Raw genomic sequence first — 17,441 nt, forward strand, 5'->3', positions numbered from 1 at the left:
TGGCCATAATCAATTGACCTTTAATTGCACAACAACTAATTGTTTAAGTAATTTAATGCAAAGATGCTATCAATTATAGCGAATATCGTTTTGATTAGCGACCCATGAAAAAAGCAACCATTATTCGTAATCAAATGGTAAAGGAATAATTTTAAAAGCAAATTGCAAAATTATGATGATATGTCGAAGGAAGAAATGAATGCACAAAATGGCCTCACTTAAGTGGGGTCACTCATTCTTGTCCCACTCAAATCTGGTATTTATAATGATAAAACAAATTATACAGGTTGAGGTTATTTGCTCAAGTGATATTGATACATGCGTCCCAACACCAATTGGCCACACTCTGGCCTCAGTCTTCAATAATACTATATCATAGTACCACCCAGGGTGAGGCCAAACTAGGATCTGCTGCGGCCAGAGTGGGGCAAAGTGGTGTTGGCGCAGGCATCAATTCCACGTTATTTGTTCGATAAATATCCATCATGGGGGTACAAGGGGAATCAAAGTTGCTGCAAAGGGGGGAATTTTCGTAATTTGGGATGGGGGGGCAAGTGATGCGGCCACAGTAGAGTGAGGCCACAGTAGAGTGAGGCCTGTTTATGTACTCATACCTAAGAAATAAAATACAATTCGCGTTGCTACTGCTACTGATTATATTTCATATAACAGGAATGATGTTAAAAATAAATATTGGGAGAATTGACACTATTTATGTGCAGATAAATATCAAATTTTTCTTGTGTGCAAATAAATCTCTAAGACATTTTGTTTTTTAAATGTCTATTTATTGCGCACATTATATACATTATGTTAGCACCATTTTAATGCGAACACATTGACGCAGATACTGTGAGTCAGTTAGATGGTATGGTCGGTTTTAATTTGTGAGACAAGCAAAATATACGGAAATGTTGATTAAGAATATTTTGATGCATCGACCTGTTGTATTCCTGATAAAATTTATTGTCATTAGTATTTTATTACATACAATTTACAAGACTTAGAAATAGAAAATCAGGCATTACAAAATGCGTAAGTTTATTGCAGTTGTTGATAATTGCTTTAATATTGTTTCCTATATTTCATCTGACGACTAATAGAAAGAAATTCATTCATACACGGGCATATTGAAGTACGCTTAATAATATGATCGTTGCAACCTTTTTTCTATAAATATATGAGTTTTCAAATTGCCAATGATGACAGCAAAAGCGTGGGTATAGCGAATAATATTATGCATTACAAATCCCCACTACTTTGCTTTTATACGTTGTATTTTTAGCGCAATTTTCTTAAATTTAGATGAAAGCTAATTTGAGAATGAGATGTAATTATTAGAATAGATTAGGAAATATTTTATTTGAATTTTATTTCTTGTCTGACATCGCATTCTAATATATATATTCTAATCACTCAGAACGCTAGTGAATCGATGGCTATTGTTATACGTGGCTCATTCATTTAATGAGGTAATGCAAACGGTGTATTATTTGGTGTTGAAATGAGCAACAATTTAAGTTACACAATTTTACTGTAAAATTAATTTTCTCGGCCAAATGAAAAGCAATGATTTCATTTTTCAGTAAATGTCAGGAAAAACTACAATATTCGGTACTGTATATTTTTTTCAAACCCTGGTGCGAAATTTACGTAGGTATGAAATACGCAGGTATGGAATTTAGACTTCTAGTGTAAGATTTTGGATTTTCTCAGGCTTCAACTTGCCCAAATAGCTTTTTGAGGGTCAACGTTCTTGCTTTTCAAAGTAACATAATTCGCTGATGACAGAAATAAAAAATCTTACACTAAAGACACAATTTTATGCCAAATTTTAACACCGGGATCAGACATTCATAACAACTCACCTTTACCTTGAATTTAATAGGCTTTGTCAACTTTCTGTCAGCACAAACATGACAAATTGAGAACAAATGCTCACACACACACCCCACATACCCCAAGAAAGAAACTAACCTGATATAAAGTTCCGGCCACGGAGACAATGGATTGTCTATATCTCTCGTCTTTTCCCAAGTTTCTGCGGTTTCGAACTCTGATATGTGTCTCTTAGTAACAAAGCTCATGATTATAGTGATTGCAGCACCTGAGAATATGGCTACACAATTGGCGATCAACATGCTAATTTCAAATTCATTCCCTGAAAAAGTAAAAGGAAAAAAATGTTCAGGAACAAATTAAAGGAATGTTTTTAAGTTTGGTAGCATTTTTTAAAGTTGCTTAACAATATAGCTTGATTTATCATGGAAATACCCGACAACTGAAAGCTTTACCTCCGTCACTGAGATCGCACCCCACATCGCACCACGAGCCCGGTTTGAACCCATCTTCCAAATTCTGTTTTCACTTTACCGATCATCTACCATGGTCATGTAACAGACGTTAAAGTCATATTTTAACATTCATATTCCATAAGAAATAGAATTGTATTTTTTTGGTATAAAAGTCTGTCACTGTCAGATATGTCCTCTTTTAATTTGGGAACAAACAGACGAGGCAATACAAAGAAAATCCCTATTAAAATACCAGCGCATATGTCGCCAATGCGAGCCACTCATTCAAACGCGAGTCGTGTCAGTTGTTTTGATATGTCACGACTGTCCGCACGCTAAGTACGTACTGTGTTATGCACATCGTGTGCGCCTTCGACTAATATTTCCATCGTAATAATAAAACGATGGTTTTATTCAAAATTCTGGATTTTGACAAATAACTACAGCACCTCAAGTCTTGATTTAGCAAGGTATGTATACTAAAGTACATAACAATCGTGTAAAAACAGAACTTTGAAAAATATTGAGGGCATCCTCCTCAGCAAATGTTATAATATGGCTTTAATGCCAGAAACAAGGGTCTTTTTCAAGACCGGCATTGAATATGTCTATGAACATCGAAGGCTTCTAAATTACGAAACAAGAAGTTAAAACCACATTGTAACATTTGCTGTTTTTTACATGATGTAATGTATTGAACTAATTTACCCTGCAAAATCAAGTCATTATGGTAACTGCTACACGTTAAGGATACAAGTACAGTTTACTGAAAGCCAGGGGCAGTATTTGACTTAGCTGGGGTAATGAGTTATGGTGACTGCTGTTATGTAGTTCCCTGGAAGTTATGTAATGACACCATGTCTTTATTCCCATGTTGAGACATATTTTTAGATCATTCAATGAGAGAAACTTACCTGCAGAATTGGTGATGAACTTTGACATGTTGAATTCTTTATTCAGAATTGATGCAGACAGCAGCCACGAAAATATCCCTGCCAAACATCCTAAAATGGCGCCATACATGATAGCCTTACCAGTCAGTCGCGCCCAAAACATGGAGAGGATTATGGGAAATACTGACGAACCGACGAGGACACCCATGAAATAATAGACGAACTCCAGACTGACCTGCAGGAAATAGGGAGAAAATAGAAAAATACAATGAATATGTGTGGAGGAAGTGGGTGTACCATGTATGTGATTCCGTGAAATTCGTCCGTTTTCCGTATCGCGGAAAATTGATGGTTCTACTTTAACTGCGTCATCGTCGACGTGCACATGGTTACTGTGCTGTTCAACACGCGAAGTAACAGCGCAGCATCGTTATATTTATGTATATTGTCAGTCATCTAGGTATATAAAATATCAAAATTGATAATGATTTATCGGCTTGAAGAAGCATCCAGGATAGGATGTGAAACGTCGCCAGTCAAAAAATATTAAGTCCAGTTGACTAGATTTTAGTTATCAATTCTGATGTGTGACTATCCACCACAACTGAGCCCGGATGTCGCCAGTGCCACTATTGAGATATGCTCCATTGAACTTAATAATAAACAATAGGAAACAACGGATTTATTGACTGTTTTATTGATTTTATTGATTTTTCACTACTTAAATGTCAAGTACTATAGACATGATATACATCATTTTAAAGCTAATTTCAAGCAGAATATTTTGGTTGAATATCTCAAAAATGATGATTGGCGACTTCAGGGCTCAGTTGTGCTGGATGGTCACATATTAGAAAAAGTTAGAGGACATCTCCCATTTACCAGTGTGTGGTGAATTGACTACTAAGTAATAATCACACACTCAAGGCAACTGCACGTATCCACTCCTTTCGAAAGCTGTATCTTGCTAAACAAATGTATTTAGGCCAAAATATCACAAATAATATTGATTTGAATATGTTATCTTTATATTTTATGCAAAAATATTTTTAAAAAACTTAAGAAACCCGACTCAGGTTGGCCCCTACTTATATAATTTCAACCAAGCATTTCACTGTTTCGTAGTGAATGTGGATGTAGATGGCGGCGTCCTACCATTCATACTACATTTTATTCATAAAAATGTCAAACTCGCTCGATAGTATCGACTATAAGGTATATTCGAACCAAATTTGGACACCATCCGGGTATTTTGCCCTCATGTACCATGCAATATTCATAAATATATCACCATAATACCCATATAGGGCAAATCATTGCACAAATATTAAACACAAGTGCACTAGATATTCTGTGTCATTTTTGACACGGAAAACAGCTAGCTTCTCTTTTGATGTTTACTGAGGTATGAAGAGTGTGGCCTTCAACAAGTAAAATTGAGAAATCTATTTAGCATAACAAAGGGTTAGTTGCAGATACACTGCGGAGTAGGAAAAGTGGTTATACACTATCACGGCGAGATGTAAATTAGGTGATGATGTCACAGCTCTTTATTGTTCTATTGTGTCCGATTTGAGCGCTGACATATTGGAAAATGTTGCCAATCAATATTCATGAGAGTGTACATTCAACGTCCAGTTATCGACATTGGGTGACATGTGTTTGGCAGGTGTGAAATATATCTGACTGGGTGTTTTAATTACGTAACGTATTAAGGTTTTGGCATCATTAAATGGCTGCCTAGTGCTGTTATATGCTTAGATTCTATAATAATAATTATTATTTTCTTTATTCATTCTTTTCTTTTCCTTTCTCTGCACTTATTCTTTCTTATGCACACACTTAAGCAGTGGCGTAGATTTATTTTTGACATGGGGGGGGGGGGGTAAATACCCAGTGCAGTGAACCTTATGGTACAAATGCGCGAAAATTTTTTAGCATAGGCCTATTGGAACTAAACTGGTGAAATATGGGACAAACGTGGAATTAATTCGCGCGAAGCGCTAAAAATGGTATTTTATGGCTAAAATGACCAAATATGAGGTTAATTTTGACAGAAACCAATACACAGGCGTCGATATTGTGGGGGTGATTATATCGACCATCCCCTGGCAAAATATTGGGGGGTTTCTCCCCCCCCCCCGATCTACGCATATGTAATTTAGAGCCCTGTGACTACATCGCTCTCCTTCTACCTCTCCCTCCTTCTCCCCCTCTTCCTTTCTTTTTTGTGCTAAAATGGATTTACCCCCACTCCCCCTCCCCGATCTACGCCTATGTAATTTAGAGCCCCGTGACTGCATCGCTCTCCTTCTACCTCTCTATCCTTCTCCCCTCTTCCTTTCTTTTTTTTGCGCTAAAATGGATTTACCCCCCTCCCCCGATCTACGCCTATGTAATTTAGAGCCCCGTGACTGCATCGCTCTCCTTCTCCCCCTCTTCCTTTCTTTTGTTGTCTTCCGCCCCTCCCCTACAATCTCGATTACCCATCCGCTTCTCCTCTTTTCACCTCTCGACCCTCCTTCACTACCTCAATTGGACCTGGCTTTTAAAATGGATATTCGTGATGTTAAGAAATCCATTTGATTTTATTGAACAGGCCTATATAACCATGATAACAACATAATAGCTGCGAAGTAGTTAATTATAGAAAATGACACAGATAGACCTATATACCTGGCAGCAATGACACGTTGTTACGGGTAATCGATCAGCAACTCTATTGAATTTATTTAAATGAGGCGCCTAAATTAAGATGGGCGGTCAATAATTCTATGTCGAAGGTAAAGTGTGTTTTTGTGTGTATGGGACACCTCGAGCACACCCTTGTGTGGTATTATAACAAAAGGTACCTTTCGTCAATGTAGACTTTCAATGTAGACTTTCATTTGATCACTTAATGACAGTGGCCTGCCTATATAGCGTTAATACGCTGTCAGGTCAGTTACCGATTTAATGGCGGAAGCCCTTTGTCCCAAACAAAAGGTACCTCTCGATGAATAGCTTGGCGGAAACTCTAATAGGCACAAAGGAACAATATGCGTTACGTAATCTATTTCCTCTCTTTTCTATATCTAACCTCCTTGGTTTGTCACTCTGTCTATTGCAACTTGTTGTAATGACATGCGGAGTAACAATGTGCGCATGCATCAACATGACAAAGGACCCTTGGAATTGACGAAAAGGTCAATTCGTGACATTCGTGGCACACATTTTACAAAGAAACTGTACATACTCTGATTATACATTTACAGGATCTTTTAGCGTGCGAAAGTGCGAAAATATCAATCATAAAGTTTGGGGGACGCCTTGGTCTGGGGCGGACATTTTATAAATAAATTTAGAAGAGCAGCAACGACATCACTTGCATTACATTCCAGATGTTAAATCTACATCATATGCAAAATTTGAGGAAAAATGAACGAGTCCGTTTTATTTTAGGGCCATTTGTCTATAACTGATCTTTACATGTAGCCCTATAGAGAGAGTGCCCGTTGAGGGCGCTATAACCCCCATTTTAGGAACAAAACTGAGATTTTTAAAAAACAGACACGTACGAATTTTCTAAAATTTTCAGAGTATGTAGTATGAACATGTAGAAATATAATCAAGTAGTTGCCCTACCTGCTCTTCTCCGAAAAAATAAAAAGTCCTATACCTCAATGATAATGAAACCTAGGTGGGGACGTGTTTTTACGTTTGTGGATGTTATATTTCAGTAATATCATTGCTCTAGTTTAAGAATAACCTATTAATCGATTTAGATCTGTTATTTTATTTTTCATTTATTGTTATTGCATAACGCGATTTATATAATTTGTTACACAATAATTAGTAGAAAGTACAAATTATGAAACAAAATAGCAATAGTTTCATCAACGCCATATGTGATGCAAAAGAATGTGTCATAAACTAGTAGTACCAGTCTATAAACAAATTATCTATTTTAACGAAATCAAATGAATGTAATTAACAAAAATGCTTCAGCAAACTGACATGATACATTGAAAGAGCAGGGCGTAGCCTGCTCTGCTAATTACCATTATCTTCGCCTTCGGATGATATGAGGCTGGCAGGTTAAGGTTAAATACAATTGATTTTCAAGGCTTGATTCCAGAGGGGCGTAAGTTAATAATGGAAACAGCCATGCAGAAAAGAATGAACTCACGCGTACAATAGTGTATCAATCTGAACTAGGGCCACGGACAAACCGCGGCTCGTGAGTCATCCTATATGTTGCAAGGATAGGGAAGGGGCGACCATGATAGGACCATATGGGCTGATGGGGGGGGGGGGTGATTGTGGGCAGCCGTTTTCGGCAATTTTCCTTTGGATTTTCTAAATTTTTAAAATTATCCTGGATGATATCTGTCGTGCAATAAATCAATGCTTCTATAGGCTATAATAGGCCTAGTATGCCTATTTAAATTATACCCTGATTATGCAATATATAGGCCTACAATAATAACTACAACAACAGTAACAAAACCAACAACCAATATTTTGTTAATCTAATTATTTGTAAATCTAATTTGTAAAAATATATTCATAGGCCGCGCCTATTAGACTAGTATAGCCTAAAAATTCCTGAATTATATAATGAAAAAAAACGGGCAAAAACAATCAATCGCTGCAGTCAGAAAGAAAGAAACGAACAAGAAAAAAGAAAAAAAGTGAGAGAAAAATAAAATAAAATAGATGGAATGGACCACATAGGGACTCGAACACGTACCAAAGTTTTCCATTATGTTTAATAAGAAATGGTTGGCAGCAGCTTTTGCTGGCCAGTTTGGAATGGGTCCAATGGACCGTGTCACAGTGGACCGTGTAATATCAATAGGTCTGTTCTGTGTGCAAGGTTATCAATAGCAAAAGGGCAGTGATACGCGTGGCTCATCTTTTATAGAAATTTTGTTCAATTGGTATGAGCTAATGTGTCCGAGTAAAAAAGAAAATCATCCAGCGTGGAAATGTATTGAACCCTGAATTATCTCAATTGGTTGATTGGCGCGAAATGTGCGATTTGGCGCGTATATGATCTGATATGAATTGTCTCTAATAAGTGTTACGTGTTATTTACTTGTAACATAGATCTGTTGACGACCTAATAACCAAGGCCATTGATGACCCGGTAGATGGCAAGGTGCACCTACTTAAAGCGAGAGATACCATCGGTACAAGACAGAAGTTTATAAGACTGGCTGACATCAGCGAGCATGGGTGGGCGACCGTGTCAGAGTATGAAACCAACGAGTTGGCAGCTGATGAGGATGATCACAATAATCCAACGGGCCGAATATCGAGCGGGAAGAAAGATCAAGCAGAAGCAAGCTAGCAAGCAAGCGGCAAAAAAGTTCAAAAAAGATGCCGGCGCTTCCGTGGGTGGTGGTTATGGTATGCCTGGTTCTTCTAGTCAGCTTTTTCGTGCAGGAGGGTCCTTCACTGGGCCCATCAGCAGGCAAGGCAAAGGCAGTTGCTACTTCTGTGGGAAGTTCGGCCACTGGAGAGAAAGTTGTCCAGCCAGACGGCAGCAGTTCAGTACAAACCAGCCGCAAAATGCAGGAGGCATCTAAAGTAAATAGAGCTAAAGTTAAGTATGATAATTCATGTAGCGTAGATGAATGTGTCTGTATTTCAGATGATATAGTATTTGATTATGCAGATTATGAGAGAAGCGAAGGTAATATTGCGATCAAGGTTTCAGGTAGGCTAACAAGCCACGCCCAGTTTTGGCGGGAAATTGGGGCCCCACAGTTTATAATGGAAACTATTGAAAACGGATACGTAATTCCTTTTTATGACGAGCCTCCGATGCAATCATCCAAGAATAACAGGTCTGCGTATAATAATCACGAATTTGTGTCTGAGGCCATATCTGAGCTGGTAAAATTGGGGTCTGTAGAAATTTGTCAATCTCCCCACACGTTATTAATCCACTCACTGTTTCTATTCAGCCAAACGGAAAAAGAGGCTAATTCTTGACCTGAGGATGGTAAACAAGTTCATTCGCAAGCAATCTGTTAAGTTTGAGGATATGAGAACAGCACTGCTGTTTCTTAAGAAAGGTGGTTTCATGTTCAAATTTGACTTGAAGTCCGGGTATCATCATATAGAGATTCACCCTATGCATATAGAAAATTCTTGGGATTCTCATGGAATCTTAATGGTAAAGTGCGTTATTTTAGATTTTCTTGCCTGGCATTTGGTTTGAGTTCGGCTCCATTTATTTTTACTAAAATAGTTCGACCGTTGGTAAAGAAGTGGAGAAGCGAAGGCAAGGCAATTGTAGTATTTCTAGATGATGGTCTAGGTTTTGGTGGGTCTTTAGATAAAGCAAAAGAGGCTAGTGATAGTATTAAAGCCGATCTGATTAAATCTGGATTTGTGCCGAATATCCAGAAGTCGATTTGGAGCCCAACAATAACATTAGAGTGGTTGGGATATGATATTGATCTAGAATCGGGTGCATTTGGGGTCACCGGAAGAAGAGTTCAAGACATCCATCAAAGTACTACCACTATTCTTAACTCAAAGACAATAGTGGGAATTTAAATGTGAAGGCTAGACTTCTGGCCAGTGTGGCGGGAAAACTTGTTTCCACTAGCCTGGCAGTTGGAAATATAGCAAGATTAATGACGAAATCTTTACATGTCTGTGTAGAAGGTAAAGAAAACTGGGAATCCTTTGTGTGTGTGTCGGAAGAAGCCATTAATGAATTAGAGTTTTGGCGGGAAAATATTCGTACTCTCAATTGTGCAAAAGTAGAACTGAAAACAGCAGCATCTAAAATAGTATATTCAGATGCAAGTAGCACTGGCTACGGTGGGTATGTAGTAGATATGTCGGATGACATTGCTCATGGGCAATGGAATCAAGTTGATGCAAGACGAAGCTCGGCATGGAGAGAGCTTAAGGCCGTAGAAATGGTCATGGCTTCATTTGTCAAGAAGCTTGGGAATCATGTTGTGAAATGGTTTACGGATAACCAAAGTGTTGCAGCGATAGCAACAAAAGGCAGTATGAAAATTGAATTACAAGAAATTGCTTTGAACAGTTTCAGAATTTGTGTCCAAGATAATATATCTTTAGAAGTGGAATGGGTCCCTAGATCAGACAATGAAAGAGCTGATTATATAAGTCGCATTATTGATGCTGATGATTGAGCTATCTCAGACTATATATTTGAGACATTGGACAATAGATGGGGTCCTCATACAATAGATAGATTTGCCAGTTTTTACAATGCAAAGTTGCCAAGATTCGATTCGAGGTTTTGGAACCCTGGTTGTGAGAATATAGACGCATTTACTGTGGATTGGTCTAATGAAAATAACTGGTTAGTGCCACCTATCCAACTCATTCCGAGAGTCCTATTTCACATGATGCGTTCGGGGGCAGCAGGAACTCTTATTTGCCCTCAGTGGTATTCGGCCCTTTTGGCCGATATTGTTCCCAGATGGACAGGCTCCTATAGTTGGAGTGGTGGATATACAGGAATTACAGTATTTTCCTGGTATGTTTGTAAATGGCAGATACAATAACGAGCAGTTCGTTAAACAAATAGCCAGAAGTGCTATTCTGGCGGTAAGAGTCCAGTTTTAATCGAATGCGTTGAGCAAAATCGGTTGGATTTGTAATCCTAATAATTTTATTATTTTAAGAGAAACATATTCTGTAAATTGAGTATGCCATGATATTGGTAATGAATTTTCAGATTTTAGAGGAAATACAAAGAACTTTATATAAATGAAATGCAACAAATATCAAAGCTTGCAACGAAGATAGTTACATGCTGATAGCAGGAATCTATGAAGTTTGATTTGGTACTCGATGCGTGAAGGACAGCATTGACAAGAAGTGAAAATTAGTAAGTAGGTAGAGTAATCAGACGGTGTTAGAAATATTAGTAGGCCTAAATGCATTTGACTGCGGAATTCTTAAAATTGTTTTCATTTCATTTGCAGGTAATCTTCCAGAGTGGTATATGGTCAGATGCAGGATACGAAGAGCATGATGAACTGAACAAATTAGCATCAGAATTGCCTGGTGTGACATTAAACTCTAGAGCCGATTCAACTATAAAGCAATATGGGGGAGCATTTTGCAATTGGTGCGCATGGGCTGACAGATTTGGAAAGTCAAAAATTCCAGCGGATCCCTATTATGTTTCATTATATCTCATTCATGTCAGTCATTCAGCCAACACACCAGCACCTATTTTGAAAGCCACTGCTGCTATTTCATGGGCTCATAAATTGGCAGGGAGTTCAGATCCTTGTCTTTCTCCAATTGTTAAGAATGCTGCTGAGGGTTTGAAACGTAAATTAGCATCTCCTACCGTTAAAAAGGAGCCTATAACAGCAGAAATTCTGGTTAAAGTATATGATCACTATTGTGCAGATTTGTCCATCAAGAATTTGCTTACTATTAGAACTGTAACAATGTGCTTGATAGCTTATGCAGGGTTTCTCCGTTTTGATGAACTTTCTGAGATAAAAAGAGAGCATGTAACATTTGAGTTATCACATATGTCAATTCTGATTCCTTCTAGCAAGACGGACATTTATAGGCAAGGTAAATCAGTTATTATAGCACGTCTGACATCAAAAGTTTGTCCTGTTCGTATGTTACAGAAGTATTTAGAGTTAGCTCAGGTCCAAGATTCATGTTCATTCCTTTTCAGGAGTTTGTCTGCCACAAAAATGGGTTACAAATTGCGCAAGGATAACCGACCAATGTCATATACTAGAGTTCGCGAAGTCATTTTGGATGCGCTCAAGCCAATAGTTGGCGACACATCAAAATTTGGTGTTCATAGCCTGCGTTCAGGGGGTGCCACAGAGGCAGCTAATGCGGGGGTGCCTGAAAGGTTATTTAAGAGGCACGGCAGATGGAGGTCTGATTCGGCCAAAGATGGCTATGTCAAGGAAAGTTTACCAAAATTGCTTTCAGTTTCCCAATCGTTGGGATTGTAGATTTCCCTGACTTTTACTTCATTGAGCTCACGATTCGCTGTGGCCGGTGCAAATAAATACCAACACAACGCAAGCTTATGTATTAAAAAGTGTTTTATTGGTGGGCATTGGTCTCGTTCTTTGGGAGTATAGTGGAGAAATGAAAATATGTGCGTTTGAGCGCCCTCGGCGAATTAGCATATATTTATTTTCTTCACGTTACGTCATAATGAATGACTTGGGTGTGCGCCGGGGCGTGTTAGGGTTTGGTAGTCACTTCAGGTTGGTAGCACCACGCAGCACACACGCTTTTCAAAAAATTTTGTTAAATCCAAAAATTTTTTTAATGTGTATTTTAAATGTTTTGCCTCTGTCGGTTATCCAGGGTGGGTATTTGACCGATTGTTCGGGGAGGAAAGAATTCAATCATCATGTTGACATGAGGTAGAAAGCCAGGGGTCATCGTACGTTCTCAATTTTTCTCCAAAAATAGTAATCAGGAGTTTTTTCAAGAGTTTTCGTAGCCCGCTCCTACCGCGATTGTTTTCTTTTAGGCTTTAGGCTTCCCCATTGTATTAGTCTAGGATCCCACTGCATTGTTTGTATAAGTAGAAAAAGAAAAAAGATTCACAATTATTTATAATAATTGTGCCTGCTCTCATTGAGCTCACGATTCGCTGTGGCCGGTGCAAATAAATACCAACACAACGCAAGCTTATGTATTAAAAAGTGTTTTATTGGTGGGCATTGGTGTCGTTCTTTGGGAGTATAGTGGAGAATAGTGCATACCAGGCTCTTATGATAAACAATCTCATCACCGCTGTAAATGTCGGAGGTATCGATGGCGAAAAACCTCGATTTTTGCAAAAGTAGCTTAAATTTGGAGTGAAATTCAAATGGTAAAGGAATCGACATCCTTTTGAGAAATAATGTAGGCAGTTAGAAATCAAAATTAACGTTCCACAATCCAGATATCGATAATGTAACAAAACAGTGTTTTGTGGTACAAGATTCTCGAAAATTGTTCCCAAAAACGGGCTAATAAAATTTAATCGGTACTGTATTTGGTTCTTCCCCATGGCAACATTATTTCTTTGGTCGATTTGTAGTACAATACAAAAAAGGAGAAAACAATTACTCGGCGTGGTTTTATACGGAGCGAATATTAAAAAAAAACTGCATGGAACGTGTTTTTGATCTTGTGAACATGGTGCGTAAAAATGATTTAAACGAAGGATTTTCGAACGGATTCTAAAAATTTGTATAAACACACAAAAATAATGTTAAGATACATCCATGCACCAACATTTGACTCACTGCGATATTTGATTGCTGAGAAAACGCGGTTTTAGAGAACAACTTTATACGTTTCTTCGTGTCTCTTCTTCTTTCTTAAGGACATTCAGTATCAAAGTTACGTAATGTTACTATGTCAACGGGATCACGCTCTTGAGTAATGAACCACGATCGAAACGATCACCACACAAAGTATATGGCACTCGAAGGCATACCAAAAAAGCGTGATCCGGTAACCAAGAGAATTACGTAACCACTTCGATGCTGAATTGTCTCGAGCTTCCAAGGTTACACTATAAATTCAAGATTGGTTGAATTGGTACACTGGAAAGACAGTTTACTAATTACTTTGTAACCATATGAAATTATATTCATATGACTATTCATCCGCCTAGATTCATCAGGTCAACTATAATGGTTTTTAGTGATGTATATATAGGTCGCTTTGCCACTTTGCCAAATAGTTATCAAACCCTTTGGGGGGATTGTGCGTTTTCTTAGAAAATAATATTGTTTTATTATTTTAGCGTTATGATGAAGGTGTATGACATCATTTCTTCAATAACTTGAAATACCCAAGAGCCATTTTGCTAAAATGTTCATTTCAAAAATGTATCTTACATTGTGATAATATCGTTATGAGTTTAACAGACTGCCGAATATCGTTTCTTCGTTATATTCATGTTCTCAAAATCTCAAAACAAGTGATTAAATTACAAAAAATGATTTCCTGGATGTAACATGTAATTATAAGTAACAAATTAAGAAATTAAAGGCATGGGTTTTCATTGCTCTAACTGAAATGTGGCATATCGAATTCTAAATTTTTTTCATTAGGTCATGAGGGTCTTGATGAGACAAAAAAATATATTGAATGATTCATTAAAAGTTGTGTTTTACTGTTTACGAGCTTTCTGTGTTACCTTTTAATATGTGAGTGACTATTATATGAGTTTTTGCCATTTTCGCCGGTTTAAACCAGGCAAAAACAGGGTTTGCCGCCAAAAACCGAGCCCTGTAAAGATTGTGATGTCGTTACGGTTGTGGCATTGACCGGTGTTATATAATACTTATTCTGAGACACACTATATATCAAAACATGCTAAATTTAGTTAATGCAAGGTTATCACGCGTATATAAATCTCCCTTTTACCAGTATTTTGATTGATCTTTTCAATTGTGCAAACTAAGTCGTTTTCCATTAGAGAGCTTTACGAGATCGTGTGTATAATATCCATGTTTACCTGCATACCGAAGATTACCTAGATCTTTTTTCCAATGATTTTTAAAGTGAAGTAAATATTTGTTCGTTTTAAATTCCAAAAGGGATTTCATTCGCTGCAAGTGACGTTTGAAAGCAATTATTCTTATATAACAACCCGGGAAGATGCGAGAACCCGTTAAGTCTTAAGCTGAAACTATTTTTAGCCAAACTATACCAAATTAATGCTCTGCTAAGTAGCCATAGGCTTCAATATTAAAATTTGTAGATTTTTTCTGATAATATCAAGAGCTTTCTTAAGGTTGGTCTGAACCCTGGAATTATGGAAACTTTCGGACCTCATAACTGCTAAATTATTAGTCTAAAGAATATAAAAGTATACATTTTTAGAATGGAAATGACTTGATAAATTCATCTGTGAGGTCCAATTTGGGCCAAAATGCTCATTTTTTTCGTGCAACGTAACAAAAAAATTGTTTGGCCAAAAAATTTTTTTAAATTATTTTTAAAAACTAGATAAAAATATCTGGGACCCGTATTTTTATTTTTTAAATTTTGACCAACTTCATCAAAATTATCTGAAATTTGGGCGAAAATCAGGCTTTTTAATGATTTTTTTGACAATTTTGCATTTTTGACCATTTTTGGTGCAAATTTCTCAAAGTTGGTCAAAATTCAAAAAAATTAAAATACGGGTCCTAGATATTTTTATCTAGTTTTTAAAAATAATTTAAAAATTTTTTTGGCCAAATAATTTTTTGTTACGTTGCGCAAAAATTTGGGCCAAAAACATGTTTTTGGGATTTTCTCCAAAGATGAGCATTTTGGCCCAAATCGGACCTCACAGATGAATTCATCAAGTCATTTCCATTCTAAAAATTTATACTTTTATATTCTTTAGACTAATAATTTAGCAGTTATGAGGTCCGAAAGTTTCCATAATTCCAGGGTTCAGACCAACCTTAAGATTCACTGAGCCAATACTAGGTTTATTTGTACTCATTTTAATGCACTTTCGTGTTGATTCTAAATATGGTCACGGAAATGTACAATTCTGAAATATTTACATTTTAACAGAAAATGGAAATTTGTCATCTGCGATCAACATCCGCATGGAGAGAGTTAAGCACACCACACCATACCATACCATACCATACCATACCATACCACACCATAGCACATGCCCACACCATACCATACCACAACACACCACACCACACCATACCATACCATACCATACCATACCATACCATACCATACCATACCATACCATACCACACCATACCATACCATACCATACCACACCACACCACGCCATATCATATCATATCACACCATGCCATACTTTGTCATTACCTGGATAATGTCAAACAGCAAAGTGAGAGGTATAATTGCCATAGCAACCCAGACGATACACCAATCTCGTTTATCCCGTAGGATATTCAGATAAGTCCTGTAGTTGCCATGATGTTTGCATTTGAAGTTCGGTTTTACCGTCCTGTTGCATTCTGATATAGCTCTGAAAAAGTATAGTGGTAAAGGTATCAAAAGATTACAGGACGTTAAAAATATATGCAATACAAAAATCGAAAAATTCATTTAAGTAAAGCTTTCCCAAGGCTGTAGATGCCTGTAATTGATGTTTGCGTGTTATTGACTTGATGTTTTTCTGACTCAACGGATATTTTGAAAAAGAAAAAAAAAAGTTAATTTTGTGTAATTTTGAGAACAAAGTTCAAGCATGCATTCAAACATATGTATTCCCCAATCTTTGCACAAGAACAAAATGCTAATGAAACAAATTACGCAACTGATGCATGCTTGAACCATATTTTATACTTTGTTCTCAAAATTAAATAAAAAATTACCGCGAAATGAGCGTTAAGTCACAAGTTGGTAGTTTCGAGACACCCTGGCTGTGAGTTGATGTTCTTTGTTTGCCGCGCACCTGTACAAGCCAGTAGTATGTCCTTCGTGTTGGCCCATTGTGTCCCATTCACAAATGACAAAAGACATACTATTGGCTTGAACAGGTGCGTGTGAAAAAAAGACGCAGCAGCAAGGACGTCTCGAAACTATTAGTTGGCGACTTTACGCTCATTTCGTGATAGCAGGTCACATAAAGCAGTCCGGTTAGCCTAATCGGGAAGACGCTTGACACTGGTACATGATCCTGGCTGTGAGCGTTATTTTGATTATGTGGGCTGACTAGTCTATACCGAGATGTGCTCTTGAATTCGCCGTAGAAGTAGTGATATAACAGATCGAATTCTCATAGCAATGGGTTTACACTATTTTTACTATCTGCAATCATCAGATATTAATTGAATTATTTGAACAAATAAAAAAAAAATTAGTCTCAAAATTTATCATGGGGTGTAGTACCACCTTAAAATAATATAAATATATATGTGAATAAAAACTAAATAAGAATGAGAGCAAAATGGGGCAACAGAAAGGAAGAAACAAAAACCAAAGCAAACAACGACAACAACAACAACAACAAAAATAAAATAAAAAATCCGATACACAAATCTCCCAAATCTCAATGTGATGAAATTTTAGCTGCAATTTCCACGTTGCTTGCTTTTTGGATTATATCAAATCCTCCTGCTTTCCCTCTCGGATTGCTCTACATAGTGGGATATTACAGACGAAATTCCTCTAGGGAAAACACAACTTTAAATGTAGATTTCAAAAGGAGACACCCATTCAGAGAGCCCCATTTGAAATCGACACTCCCTGTGTGACAGATTAAGGTAATGTCTTCCATAGCGGGTGT

General features: G+C 37.3%; 1 protein-coding gene and 1 long non-coding RNA gene across 2 annotated transcripts in view; one reads left to right on the forward strand and one right to left on the reverse strand.

Moving 5' to 3' along the window:
- LOC140141764 (uncharacterized) overlaps nt 1–17,441 on the reverse strand; it is a 131,132-nt gene that overhangs the window by 5,825 nt on the left and 107,866 nt on the right. The window contains 3 exon segments of the mRNA XM_072163633.1: nt 1,978–2,161; nt 3,209–3,422; nt 16,016–16,178. Coding sequence (XP_072019734.1) covers nt 1,978–2,161; nt 3,209–3,422; nt 16,016–16,178 — 561 coding nt within the window.
- On the forward strand, nt 8,562–11,662 carry LOC140142485 (uncharacterized). Its single transcript, XR_011857519.1, has 2 exons — nt 8,562–8,761; nt 11,152–11,662. It is a non-coding gene; the product is annotated as an uncharacterized lncRNA (long non-coding RNA).

Source organism: Amphiura filiformis, chromosome 20 (assembly GCF_039555335.1).
Source record: "Amphiura filiformis chromosome 20, Afil_fr2py, whole genome shotgun sequence".
In the NCBI taxonomy this organism is placed as follows: Eukaryota; Metazoa; Echinodermata; class Ophiuroidea; order Amphilepidida; family Amphiuridae; genus Amphiura; species Amphiura filiformis.